Source organism: Calidris pugnax, unplaced genomic scaffold (genome assembly GCF_001431845.1).
Source record: "Calidris pugnax isolate Ruff unplaced genomic scaffold, ASM143184v1 scaffold116, whole genome shotgun sequence".
NCBI lineage: Eukaryota > Metazoa > Chordata > Aves > Charadriiformes > Scolopacidae > Calidris > Calidris pugnax.
Genome location: NW_015090877.1, coordinates 1,512,372 through 1,526,505, shown reverse-complemented (window position 1 = coordinate 1,526,505; position 14,134 = coordinate 1,512,372). Strand labels below are relative to the sequence as shown.

Sequence of the window (14,134 nt, the reverse complement as noted above, 5' to 3'; positions counted from 1 at the left end):
TTGGTATCATCAGCCAACTTGCTGAGGATACACTTTCATGAAGATGAGATGAAGCTCTGCCTTCGGCTGCAGCCCTCACTGGGAGAAGTATCTGGCCCTGGTTCACATGGGAAGGAACCAGGCAGCTCCGCAGCCAGCGCCAGCTCTCCCTGCTGCTGGATTTATCCCCTGGCTGAGTGCATTAGGAAAGGGGGAAAACCATCATTTAGCTCTAAATCCACTGCAGGCATCACGTCTCAGAGACAGCGCTTCAATGAGCTGCAGGGTTTTTAAAGAAGTTGGCATCAAAACCAGAAACGAGGAGGATGTCGACATGTTTTTCTACTGGATTTAACAAATACTTCCTCCCGCCCCAAAGCTGTGGATCAGCCATTTCTCTCTACTACAAAAAGCAGCCCTGTGGCCTTCACAGTTTGCTTACAGCACAAATAAATAACCTGTTGGAAAAGAGTATTTTTGTTTCCTTAAAGAGCTGAACCTGCCTCTAATTAGTACCAACGGGGCAGACAGCTGCTGTAGAGGAAACCACTAAAGTCCACCACAACTGTTCCTGCTGGTGTTTAACAATGAGCGTATCTTGATAGAAAATAAAGAGAAACAGTTGTTAATAATAGAAACCTCGGAAAACTTATTCAATAGGACGTCACTTATTTGCTAAACCTAGCTTTGTTTTAATTACAAATAACACTATTTCCTACTCATATCTCTCTTTTTTTTTTTTTTCCCCCCTCTAACAATTACTCTACACCCTTTTCTTGTCCTGTGCCAGCTCCTCACCCTCCCTCCCTCGCTGCCTGAGCCCCTGCTGGGGACAAAGGCCCGGGACCCACAGTTTGTCCCTCCTGCGAGACCAGCAAAGAAACCGCAGCCGTTTTGCTGTGAAACTCCTTGCAGAAGAGTTTTCCAGTGCAATGACACCCTGAGGAACAAATAAATGGCAGAAACCGGCGTTGGGTGCTGCCCAGACATCTGGTGAGGGGTAGGAACCGTCGGGCAGATCCAGCAGAGTCCAGGGAGCTCTGCCCTCGGATGGGGCACAGGGGTGTGCGCAGCGTGGTGCTGCCAATGGGGTCCTGCCAGGTCCCAGACCTGCTGCCCCCTTCTCAGGCTGGGCTTCAGGAGTCCCTTCGGTGCTTCTTCTGTTCATGGTACTCTGTTATTTTCCGCTGGAAATAGGCTGTGGGTGAGAAAAGGTTCATTGGTGAAATGCAAGGGTTGGGGCTGGGGAGGATACGAGGCTGCCAGACCCCTCTGGGTTAGGGACCTCGGCACCCAGGTGAGATGGTGGGTCTCACCCAGGTGAGGTGGGGGCTGGTGCAATCCCACCCACCCCTCTCGCCCATCCAAAATGGGCTTTACTGTGCTGGGTTAGCCCAAGTTTTTAACCCACTCCTGTGATTTTCGTGTTTCCAACCAGCAAGGAACAAAGCAAGCCATAGACCAGGATAACGGGAATAGCCAAAAAAGGTCACATAGACTGGGAACATAAAGAGAAGCAAGCTGGGATTGTGCCATCCCTCTCTCCCAGCCCCAGGCACACCCAGGTCTATGTCTGCCCTATAAAGTCTGCCCCAAAAAGGTAGAGGAAGCAGCAACCGAGGTGGTGCTGGGCTCCGAGTGCCCCGGGTGGGCTGGAGATGGACCCACCACGGGCATGTCTGTGGCCACCAGAGATGTTTTCAGTGGCTTCCTCAACCTCTGCCACCCCTGTTTGTCCTCATCCCGGGCTGGGAGGAGGCTCAGCTCTGCCCAGTGCCCTGTAAATCCCCTGGAAGGGGAAAGGACCAGCCCCGTCGCCAGGGATCCGCGCCGGAGCCGATGGCAGCGATGAGTCAGGGCTCGCAGGCAGCGCAGCCCGGAGCCAGCTCCCAGCTGCTGCCGGCATCCAAGCCAAATATTTGTGCTGCTACTGGCATGTTTGCCTAAACACTGAGCTCTCCGTAAGCCTGCCCTGTCCCCAGTCAAGCGACAAGATCTAAAATGAGCCCGGGGATTTTTTCTGATTGTTTGACAGGGACAAAGAAATGCGGCTGTTGGTAACTGCCCTGAGCTTCCTCAGCCTTGAGCTCCATCCCTCTGCGGGCACTGGGCATCTCTTTCCCTTAACCAAATCACAGAATCACTGGCCAGGGTCGGAAGGGACCTCTGGAGATCATTGTGTCCAACCCCCTGCCAAAGCAGGTCCACTCAGAGCAGATTGCACAGGAACATGTCCAGGCAGGGTTGGAATGTCTCCAGAGAAGGAGACTCCACCACCTCTCTGGGCAGCCTCTTCCAGGGCTCTATCACCCTCGCAGGAAAGAAGTTCCTCCTCACGTTGAGATGGAATTTCCTGTGTCCCAGTTTGTGCCTGTTGCCCCTTTTCCTGTCCCCTGGCACCACTGGGAAGAGTCTGGCCCCATCCTCTTGCCCCCTTTAGCCCTTTAGCTCTTGCTCAGCAGTGATGAGATCCCTTCTCAGGCTGCTCTTCTCCAGCTAAACAGCCCCAGGTCCCTCAGCCTTTCCTCAGCAGAGAGATGCTCCAGCCCCTGAGGAGCTTTGTAGCCTCTGCTGGACTCTCTCCAGCAGTTCCCTCTCCTCCTGGAACTGGGGGGCCCAAACAGCCCAGAACTTTGCAGAGCTCACCCATCCAGATGCTCCAGCCCCTGAGGAGCTTCGTAGCCTCCTCTGGACTCTCTCCAGCACTTCCCTCTCCTTCTGGAACTGGGGGGCCCAAAAAGCCCAGGACTTTGCAGACCTCACCCGTCCGGAAAGGGAAGGAGAAATGGGGCCGTTTACCTTCCTGTGGGATCCTGCTCTTTTCTGCTTCCTCAATAAATAGGGTAAACATGTTCGTCTTCACAAACTTCTTCACGAACTTGCGGTTGGTCTTGGAGGCGATGGCTTTGCAGAAGGCTCGCTCCTGGAAGGTGCCTGAGCCGTTTTTGCTCCATTTGATGTGTGAGGAGTAGTGGCCAACTATTCGGACGAAGAATTGCACGAAGGCATCGGAGACCAGCGTGTTCACCTGCTCGGATGCTGGAAGAGGACACGGAGACGAGAGGTGGGGTTGGGACCTCTGAGCATAGAAAGGATGGACCTATTTTAACCCGGCCAGCTCCTGGTATCTGTTTGCATCCTGAGAAATTATTTACTTAAAACCTCCCTCTGCCAGTAAAGAAAGATCAGATGAACTTTGCTGAGGGAGCACTAGCTGTGTTTCTTTTCCCATCTTTGCAGGCCAAATATTGGCAAAACCTGTTTTTTTTCAGCAGAATTAATTGTTCCTGCTCTCACATTTCGCAGGACACGAGAAAGGCCGAGGGATTTCTCTCTCGTGGCTGCATTTTATTGCAAATTGGGGCAGAAACATCCCAGGCCAGGTCTCTTTAGGCAAACTGTTTCGCCGAGGACTCTGGCCATCTGCAGAAGGCAGCTTGTGTCTGTTTTACCGAATATCAAGAGTCGTCCTTACTGTGCACGTTGTTGTTGTTGTTGTGCCTGTTCAGAGACGTCAGGATCTCGTTCTGCAGCTTGATGGGCAAGATCTCCTCCTCATCGCCCACCTGGAAGGCAACGGGGCTGTGAGGCACCCGGCTGGGGTGGGAACCCAGCTCAGATGGCCATTGGAAGTGGTTAGTGCAGCTCATCAGCGGGGCTTTAATTAGCGGGGATTTAATTATCATTGCAGGGTGCTGCAGTGATGCTGGGAGGGGGATGCCCAACGCACAGCCCCTGTTCCTACAGCTCACAACAAGGCAGATGCAGTGGCTGGAGACATCCCTTCATAGAATCATAGAATCACAGAATGGTTTGGGTTGGAAGGGACCTTGAAGACCATCTCATTCCCACCCCCTGCCCTGGGCAGGGACACCTCCCACCACACCAGGTTGCTCCAAGCCCCCTCCAACCTGCCCTTGAACCCCTCCAGGGATGGGGCAGCCACAGCTTCTCGGGCCAACCTGGGCCAGGCTCTCACCACCCTCACACCAAACAAGTTTTTCCCCACAGCTCAGCTCCATCTCCCCTCTTTCGGGGTCAAACCCTTCCCCCTCATTCTGTGGCTCCCCTCCCTCATGAAGAGTCTCTCCCCAGCTTTCCTGGAGCCCCCCTTCAGGTACTGGAGACATTCCCCCCTGAATGGGTGACACTGAGATGTCTGTGACCCCGAAATGTGAAAGCTGCCAAGCAGCTGCCACCGAGGGGAAAGGGACCCTTCCTGGGCTGCCCAGGCAATGTGAGTCCCCCCAGCCCTGCACAGGGGGACCTACCGTCCGGATGATCTTCCCTTTGCAGAGGTCAACCATCAGAGCCTGAAAGAGATCAGAGAGTGAGCAGGTTTAGTCCTGCCAAGGCACCCGGGCTTCCTCCCACCCATTCTGGGATCAGACCACTCTTTCTGCAGCCCAGGAGGGTGACAGAGAGGGATCGGTCCCTCTGTGCTGGAGGGACTGGGGCAGGAGGACCAGAGCATCCTCCCCAGGGACTGTGTTTGTCCCAGGCTCAGTGCCTGTCCCCACGCAGCTTTTGTCTGCTTCTGCAAGGTTGGGGTGATGCTGACAGCCAGCCTGGTCGACAGCAGCTCCTGAGGGCTGTGGGTCCTGGGGTGGTTGTTGGAGGTCTTGCCCCAGGTGTCCCAGGAGGGGACATGCAAAAAGCCCCAATTTCCAGCCTCCCTGGGTGAGAAAAAGGCACAACCAGAGCCCTCAGCCCCGGAGTGATCCAAACCCAGGTCATGGATTAACCCATGGCTCCATCCAGATGTTTTCCCCCTCCCGGATGAAATACCTCCTCCATCGGCTGGTCCAGGACCCGCTCCAGGTACCGCATCTGGATGCCAACCATGAAGGGCGTGGGGCAGCAGACGGTGTCGAGCAGGCATTCAGGGACCACGGGGATGTAGGTGTGAGCCCAGGTGAAGGGGTAGAGGAGAGCAGCCACCGCGTGGATGCACTGCGACAGGACGCTGCGGGACAAGGAGCCATCGTGGTGGCACCGCATTGAGGGTTTCACCACTTGGAGGCAACATCCCACCCCGAGCTCAGCTGAGCTCCGTCAAGGGTTGGGGTGGGTTTTTTTGGAGGGTTTTATTTAAGAATAACCAGAGGGGGACTCACCTCAGCTCCTCTGCCAGGAAAATGAGCCGCCGCTCCAAGACGGCGGAGGCGAAGATGTGGAGGATGAGGTTGGGGCTGAGCCGCTGCAGCAGAGCCTGAAACTCCACGTGCTCCAGGTGGGCGTCCACGGGCCGCGTCAGCTCGATGAGCTGCGGAGGGAGAGCCACCAAACCCCAACTCAGGAGGTGGGAAGCTCCCCCTGCACCTACCTGAACCCCCCCACCCCGAGAAGGTGATTTGGGAGCAATTAATGACCCAGAGTTTGCATCATGTCCCTCTGCAAGGGACAAACCTCATCTTGTCCTGCCTGGAGATTCGGGCTGTGAGCACTGAGGAGGCAGGGGAAGCCAGAGATGATGTGTGCTGCAGGGTTTATTTATGGGGTCACTGGATTTTTAACCAAAATGCCTCTTTTTTCCAGCACTCACGAGGGGGACATGCCCCCGTCTCAGTGGCTGACAGCCCCTTCGCGAGCAGCAGCAGAGAACGTTGCCCAGGAAAGGGTGGAGGGGTGAAGGCATGACTTTTGCTATAAAAACCACAAAAGCTTCCTCAAAAACCTCTCCGGGAGAGCCAGCTCCCCTCGCCCCAGCAGGGGTGGCCCAAAAAGTGAATTATCTAATGGATATTTGCAGGTGATCTGTCGATTCTGCTGGCTTTGCCCCAGATGAGTCACCCAAACCTGGTCGACACCTCTGCCCTGCTGTGGGAAGCCCCAAGATGGTGACTGCTGAAGGGTTAGCAGGACCATGGGGCTCCTGACACACTCCTGGCCCCTCTCCCCAGCTTTACAGGGGCGAGAATCCCCCTCCTCCATGTCCTAAACCCCTTTCCAGCAAAGCAGCATCTTCCCAGCCGCAGCACAGGGCTTGGCCGGGCTCCTCAGCCCCTTTCCAGCACAAATCCTGCCCCATCCCCAGCTCCCAGCTCAGGAAATACCCAAGATTTATTTTTTATCCCTTTCCTTGTTTTCTCACTCGTCTCCTCAACTTGCTGCAGCCCCTGCCTGGAGCCCCAGAGCGCAGCTCTTTCGAAGAACGTCCTCAGAACGTCCTCACCCCGTCACCCCCTGCACTCCCTGCAGCCTGGCCGGTGGCCAGAGCGTTGAGCAACCTGCAAAGCCCTTGCACAAGCCTTCCTGGATGAAGAAATCTCTTGCAATTTGATCGCCAGCTGCCAAATTGCACTAGCGAGGAGGGATCTCGCTCTCAGACTCACCCTGGGAGGGCGAATTTTGGGGACGTTCAGCACTGAGGTTATTTTGCCCCGGTGCCAGGGTCCTCCCCTCCCCACCCGTTTTCCACCCCAGCTTTGCCACAAGAGAAAGAAAAAGCAGAAGGAAAGGTGCTGCCCGTGCAAGCCTGGGCCGTGTGTGAGCGAGATGAGCCCCGTGGGCACCCTGCCCGGATCAGACCTGTGTTTCACAGCTACAGGATGGGTTTGCCCCACGCCTGCGCCGTGCCGGCCACGGGCTTGTGATGCTCAACTGGGGAAACCACAGCCCCCGACACCCCACCACAGCCCCGGCACCTCTGTGCACCCCGACAGCCCTGTGTGCCATAGCTGGAGGTGCCAACGGTGGCACAGGAGCGGGGTGTGTAAAGGCTCTGGAAGCACCAATGTGTTAAGAACCAGCATCCGGGGAGGTTTTTGTGCTGGCAGCTCCGGCTCGAGGCTGACGGAGACACAAAGATGCTGGTTGGATGCAAAGATGGGGCAGCATCACCTGTGGATGGGCTCCATCCTCATCCTCACTGTTTGCTGCTCTCCTCCTGGACCAGGCACCCAATTCCCCAGGTCACAAGGCCCCCAGCAACCCAACCCACCAGCTCCAGTGAGCACCCATGGTGTGGAGGATGCCCCCGGAGGTAACCCAGACTCCCCATGAGCAGTCCTGAGGGTGCACACTAAGTCCTCGAGATCCCCACCAACCTCCGTGCCCGACTCGGGGATGAAGCTTTTAATGGTGACAGTTTTCCCTGGAGCTGGGAAGGGCGATTCCCGAAGGCCCTGCATGAAGGGGTAAATCACCGCCATGGAGATCTGGCGCCTCTTCTCCACCTCGTCCAGGATCTGGGGGGAAGAAAAGTGAGCTATGAAACCCCGGCAGGCAACAGAGTGGCTGCATGGGCAACCAATGTGCCAGACAAGGCCACCACATCCCTACCTTGGAGAAGAGCCCGAAGCAGCCCAGGCAGCTGATGATGCAGAAGACCTCGGGGAGGCGGGCACCACGGCCAGATGGCTGGAAGAAGATGGGAAAAGGGTTTGAGCATCTCCCAGCCCCACTGCACCAGCTCTGTGCTCTCCCTAGAGATTCCCTCTGGGCCATATTTGCCCTCCCCAAGATGCCCAGGCACCCACTGGGGGTTTTTCAGAGCTGGGGCTCAGGCCAAGAGTGCAGTTGGTGCTGTAAAAGCAGAGGGTGCCTGGAGGAGGCAATCCAGATGCCAAAGCTCTTCATCATTTTGGTGCAAAGCCCTCTGGCATATTCCCAAACTTTCCTCCACCCCAGATACATGTCCTTCAAGACCTTCTGCCCCACCATCCTCAGGGCTAATTGTTCCTCCTACTGGAACAGGGACCAGCGGGATGAGTGCCTGGTCTGGTTTTCCCTTTCCAAGTAGATTATCCTGGCTCTGTTTGCTCCCTGCACTTTCAGCCTTCCAGACTTCAAGTTCAAACAGCCAAAGCCCAGCCCTGGATGCAGAAGTGGGCAGGCTCCCCAGGGAATGGCAGGGAGGTGGGATCCAGCAAGTCACTGAGCCGTGGTGTGTGGCCCCGTGGCTTTATGTCCCTATTGAATGAGGCATGTGAATTAATGTGTAAATCAGCAGCCAAGGAACCCTCCACCGCTCCTCGCAGCCCCCACGCCGGCCAAATCCATGAGCTGAGAAAGGCACCCACAGCTCAGAAGTAATTTTTGGGGATGGGGCTGAGGGCACCCCACTTCTTGGCACCTGGATGGGCACACGCACATCCCAACCTGATCCTGAGTGGGATTTGCAGCCATCCTGACCACTGTGGCCCAGGGCAAGGAGCCAGAGAAGCTGCAGGAGATCGGTGGGGAGGCAGCGACCACCAGTACGGGGAATGGCACCTCTCAACCATCGCATCTCCTGGTTGTATTTCAGGCCAATCCTGGGTTAGAGCAAACACTGCTTTCCTCCATCCAGCATCCAGCTGATGCCCCAGCAGAAGAAAGCCCCAAAGAAATCCCTTTGGGCACCCCCTTGCTTCTTTGCCAGGGCAAGTGGCTTTCTAAGGCATGTCCCCAAGAGTTGTACTTTGGGCATGGCAGAAGGCATCGTGTCCCACCATGGGGATGGGGTGGCACGGCCACGATCGACCCAGCGATGGGTGTAGGGACAGTGGGACTTGTATATATTCTGGCTTGTATTAGAAATAGTGTGACCAGCAGAAGTAGGGAGGTGATTGTGCCCCTGTACTCGGCACTGGTGAGGCCACACCTGGAGTATTGTGTCCAGTTTTGGGCACCTCAATACAAGAGAGATATCGAGGTGCTGGAGCGAGTGCAGAGGAGGGCAACGAAGCTGGTGAAGGGCCTGGAAGACAAATCATATGAAGAGTGGCTGAAGGAGCTGGGACTGTTTAGTTTGAGGAAGAGGAGGCTGAGGGGAGACCTCATCACTCTCTACAACTACTTGAAAGGACACTGTAGAGAGGTTGGTGCTGGTCTCTTCTCACAGGTAATTAGTGACAGAACGAGAGGGAACGGCTTCAAGCTCCAACAGGGGAGGTTTAGATTGAACATTAGGAAGGAATTTTTCACCCAAAGAGTGGTCGGGCGTTGGAACAGGCTGCCCAGGGAGGGGGTGGAGTCCCCATCCCTGGCTGTGTTTAAGGGATGTTTAGATGGGGTACTGAGGGACATGGTGTAGGGGAGGACTTTGTAGAGTAGGGGAGATGGTTGGACTCGATGATCCCAAGGGTCTCTTCCAACCTGAATGATTCTATGATTCTATGATTCTATGACACTCACCAGCAGCCGCCTGCAGTAGCCGATCTTCCTGCTGCCGTCCACATTGGTCAGGACGAAAGAAAAGGTTTCACTGCAAGGAGAGACAGCACATGGAGATGGGACGGTTCTTCCAGCCCACAGCCATCAGGGGTGGGAAACCATGGCTAAGACCCCACCGTGGGGCAGGTACCTGGTGAACTCAGTGACGGGGGCCCAGTTGTTGCCATCGGGGAAGCAGAAGAGGGGGATGGCTTTCAAGAGACGTTCCTCCTCCTCCTTCTGGCCCTTCAGCAAGTTCTCGCGCTGGAACAAAGTGATGCCAAGAGTGAAGGTGATGGAGCACACCCACAGCCCCAGGGGATGGGGTGGGATGGGATGTGTCCCAAAGAAACCCCTGGCTCAGACCAAAGAAGAAAGTGCCTGCACAGCCCTGAACAAGCATCTCCCAAAAATCCAATTTTTGACTCTCTTACCCCATGGATAGTGGGGCAAAGTGAAGGCAGCTGGAGCCCCGCTGTGAACAGGGGGTCTCCTCCTGTGCCACCTCCCCAAGGTGTGATTTCACTGCTGTGGTCTCCCCTGTGGGACAGGAGAGGAAGGACCACCCCGGAACTTTCCTTCTGGGGTTTGTGGCCCAGGGCTTGGACCACAGGGAGGGACAGACGGTCCCAGCAACCCCAACCCACTGCAGGCAAAGCTCTGGGGCTTGGGTGTGTGACTCCAGGACATGCGGTATTTTTCTCTTCTCCTCCCCCTGCTCTAGTGACGGGGAAGGAGCAACATCACCTTTTCCTCTAAATTCAGAAAACTCATTGTCCCAGAAACGCGGGATTAAATACCTTTGGGAACTGGTAGCTTATCTTGGGTTCATAACGTCCATCTGTCACCGGCTTCAGCGACACCACCACCAGGTACTCAAAGAAAAACTGTCCAGCGGAATAGAGGACCGAGCTCCGCTCTCCTGCTTTCCCCTGCGGCACCCGTGAGGGGTTGTTTTCCTTCTTTCCATCCTCCTCTTTTCCTTCTGTAGCCAAACGGAAAAAAACAACCCAAAAAACAAGAGTGAATGAAAGCCCGGGAGGTGTCCTCATGGCAGGAGAGGGGATGCAGAGCTACATGTGAACCTGCCAAAGTGGCTGGAGAGAACCTGGAGTTGGTGCACAGGGTGTTTTGGTCCCCACAGTGAGCAGCTGGGGACGTGCTGGTGCGGGGCAGGGAACGAGAAGTGGCTTTCATGAGTCTTTTGGACAAAATCAAAGTGCTGTCAGACACTCCCAGCCCTTCTTCGCCCCATCCCAGGAAGGGCAGAGGGATGCCCAGAGCGAAGCTGGCACGTGGGACGGGGAGAGCAGACGGTCTCTGCAGAAAGCATCTGCAGGAAGGTGTGGGAATGCATTTATAGCAGTTAATTTTATTCCCTGAGAGGGAAAAAAGGGTCAAACAAACAGCACAGATCTTGTTCGAGCACCTCCAAAGGCTCCAACAAGATGAATCCCAGCCTCTCCCTGCCAGACGTCCTCAGTCCTGGGAACTGCTGCTTGCAAATGAGATACTCGAGGGTTTTCCCTAAACCACAGCTCCCAAAGCAAAGTAATTCCCTGAGATTACACCCCATTTCTTGTTCGGCCGGTTGGGTAGGACAGCTGGTGAGCGTCAGCTGTCACGACCCGAAAAACTAGAAATAAGAGTGAAAAGAGCCCAAGCTGACGTCTCCAAGGGCGCTGGCACGATCACGGTGGGGCAGTGAGATCTGAGGGCTGGGAAGGAGAGGAATTAAATGCCACAAGAGGCTGCAGCCAGGCCATGCCACAGCTCTTCCCTCTCCCCTCTCCCTCTTGAGACTAAATCCCTGGTTCCTGGCACTGAAACTGTCCCGGGCTTGGTCTTGGCTCTGGTTATGGTGGGGAGCTGGAACAGAAATCCTTGAGCTGCTCCTAGGAATGCCAGGCAGGAAAACAAACGCGTAGCTGGATGAAATAACTGACTCTTGCAATTTTTCCCCGCATCCTGGAGTTTGTCCCTGGGCTCTGTTAGTTGTGCCACAGCTCAGCAGGGCAAGGCATGGCCATGGATGGCTGCTCCCATCGTCCTGCTCCCCCAGACATGACATCCTCCTCCAGAAGCAGTGCTGGCGGACACCCCACCCTGTGTTGTCAAACCAGCTCCATAGTCACCTCCTTGGAAGTCTGGAAACACCTTTCAACCCTTCACTCCAGGTCATGTGGAGCCGATGGGAGCAGAAAGCTCATCCGAGGAGGTGACACTTATTCTATGATTCTATGATGCCCTTTCCCAGGAACACCTTTCCCAGCTGGGGGCGGGGAGATGTGCAAAGCTGCCCCCACCTGCACCCTGAGGCCACTCCACCTCCGCATGCAAAGTCCTTCCTCTTGGCAAGGTGAAATTCATCCCGAAGATGTCCCTCTGCAGCAGTGGGAAGCCCAGGAGCATCCTGTGGGTGAGATCCCAGGTGCAGACACCTCTGGTTTGTCCTCAGCGGGGTCACCTGGTATGGTCCCATCATGGGATGCCCTTTCCCAGGAACACCTTTCCCAGCTGGGGGCGGGGAGATGTGCAAAGCTGCCCCCACCTGCACCCTGAGGCCACTCCACCTCCGCATGCAAAGTCCTTCCTCTTGGCAAGGTGAAATTCATCCCGAAGATGTCCCTCTGCAGCAGTGGGAAGCCCAGGAGCATCCTGTGGGTGAGATCCCAGGTGCAGACACCTCTGGTTTGTCCTCAGCGGGGTCACCTGGGTGACAACCCAGAAAAGTGCTCGGGAACAGGGAAAATAGGTCAATGAGATTCACTTTGCTGCTGCTGCTTCTCCTTGGGATGCTCCAGCAATGGCTTCAGTGGTCCCATCTCACCGACAGGGCCGGGGTAGGAGGTTGTTGTTGGGGGGACCCTGGGGAACCAGGCCGTGCAGTGGGGAGCATTCTGGCATCCCCCACCCTCGCTGGATGCCGGTGTCGGTTGTTTTCCCATCACAGATTGCCAGGATAAGGTGAAAGTCCAGTTAAATCCTGCCCTATCTGGTCCCATCCTGCATTTTGGAGAACACAAGCCGTGCTCTCAAGGAAAGGCTGGGTTTGCACCACGTCCAGGGTCTTCTCAAACAGCCCAGTAAAACCTGCCACACTGGGGAGACTGGCCGTGCTGGGCTGGGGGTCTGTCACTCGCAGAGGGACCCTGTGCCTGCCCGAAGGTGACCCAACGTGGTGAGACCTGCCGACAGCGTGGTGTCACCCGGCAGCATCCCCTGCACCAGGGCTGATCACAAAGCCCTCACCAGCAGAGCCTAAATCCCTCCGGGACCACAATACTCCTTCCCTGGGCTGGAAGATGAGTTCTGGGGATGTTCAGGGCCATGAACCATCGTGCAGCGTTGGACGGGTTTAATGTGGCATCAGAAGTCCCAGCACTCCCCAAAACTGGCAGGATTCATAGTCCTTGATGTGTCCAGGGGATGGGGGGCAGCTCCCAGGATGGGTTAAGCCCCTGAGGATGGAGCAAGCCCCGGGAGGTGCAGTAAATCCCGGGGTCACAAGAGCTTTGGCCAATGACTCTCCCGGAGCCCAAGTGGGGAAGACTTGGGGACCACCCCCAGCCCCCCCAGCAGTGGGATTCCCTGCGAGGAGGGGGCTGGGGGGGGTCACCCAGCTCCTGGATGGAAAGTGGCTGCCGGTGCCGTGGATTTTCACCCCTGCCTCCTCCGGGCACGGCGAGGGCAAAGGCTGCCACGCTGCGCCCCGGCCCATGCGGAAACGGCACCGGGGCTGCTGGTGTTAGAAGAAAACAACTTTTTTTCTGCGCTGCTTCCTTGATCCTCCATCCTGCAGAGTTTTCTTATCAGCTGAAGGCTGTGCTCAGACCCGTGCCGTGATGTGGCACAACCTGTTTCTTTCCTCCCGGGGCTGCGGTGCACCGAAATCTCCCAGCCTGGCACGAGGGTTTTTGGGGGGAGCTCTGCTTCCCACACCGTGCAACCATCCACCTGCCCCGGCGGAGAGGAACCGCCTTTTGCTTCATCAAAGCTTTTCGGTAGAGCTCGGAAAAAAAAAACATATATCGTCCCCGGAGCAAGAGCCAGGCAGCACAAAACAGACCCGAGGGGGGGAACTCGCAGTGAGCCCCCCCAAATCCACAGGTTGCCCCAACCTGCTCTGCTGGGGGTTGTGAGAGGGCAGGCAAGAAACCCCCGAAAATCCATCCCGTATCTCGGCAAAGCTCACAAATTCCAAAAGGATCGATTTCTGCATCGGCTTCTAAAGGCTCTGGAGGACTGATCTGTCCCGGGGGCACCGTGCCCGGTATCACGGGCTGGACCTGGCACCACCCGGGCACGTCCCGGCCCGTGCAAGAGCTTGTGCGGCCGCTCTGCCCGTGATGCCGCGCTCTGCCCGTGCCCTGCGACGCTCCCTCGGTGGGAGAACAGCTTTTGGGGATGCGATAATTAGGAAGCCCGTGGGGCTGCCCCCGGGATGGGGTAAACCCTCCCGGGGATCGGGAAACCCTCCCGGGGGAGGGGGGTTTGGGACGGGGTTGGCTCCCAGGGGATGGGGGGCAGCTCCCGCGATGGGGTGAGCCCCTGAGGATGGAGCAAGCCCCGGGAGATGAGTAAACCCCGGCGACAGACGGCCCGAGCTCCGGAGGGTACGGGCAGGGCTGGGGGGGTTCGACCCGGTGCCGGTGCCGGTGCCCGTCCCGTCGGTCCCGCCGCGCTGCGCTGCCCGGGAAAGTCCCCGCTCCGCCGGCAACCGTCGGGTCCCGCAGCCGCGGCCCCGGGGCTGGTACCGGCGTCGGTCCCGTCACCGGCGTCGGTCCCGGCACGGCCACCGGCATCGACTCCGTCACCGCCACCGGCATCGCTCCCGTTACCACCACCGATACCGGCACCGCCACCGGCACCCCCCGACGGGGGGCTGCGCTCCCCGCTGTCCCGTCCCGACCCTCACCTCTGCGGACCGAGCGCCTCAGGCTCCGTCGGAAGAAGTTGCCGATGGAAGCCATGGTGGCCCCGGTGCGGTCCCGGCCCGGCGGGGAAGGCTCGGCTT

At 57.0% G+C, this 14,134-nt stretch overlaps 1 protein-coding gene across 1 annotated transcript; it reads right to left on the bottom strand.

Moving 5' to 3' along the window:
- Nucleotides 1-297: 297 nt before the first annotated feature.
- On the bottom strand, nucleotides 298-14,126 carry DENND2D (DENN/MADD domain containing 2D). The gene is made up of 12 exons (XM_014946294.1): nucleotides 14,036-14,126; nucleotides 9,918-10,102; nucleotides 9,269-9,381; nucleotides 9,100-9,169; nucleotides 7,264-7,341; nucleotides 7,029-7,169; nucleotides 5,097-5,245; nucleotides 4,768-4,945; nucleotides 4,251-4,292; nucleotides 3,455-3,545; nucleotides 2,779-3,018; nucleotides 298-1,177 (listed from the first exon to the last, which is right to left on the bottom strand). The coding sequence occupies exons 1-12, from the start codon at nucleotides 14,088-14,090 to the stop codon at nucleotides 1,116-1,118; spliced, it is 1,404 nt and encodes a 467-aa protein (XP_014801780.1). The 5' UTR covers nucleotides 14,091-14,126; the 3' UTR covers nucleotides 298-1,115.
- Nucleotides 14,127-14,134: the final 8 nt, after the last annotated feature.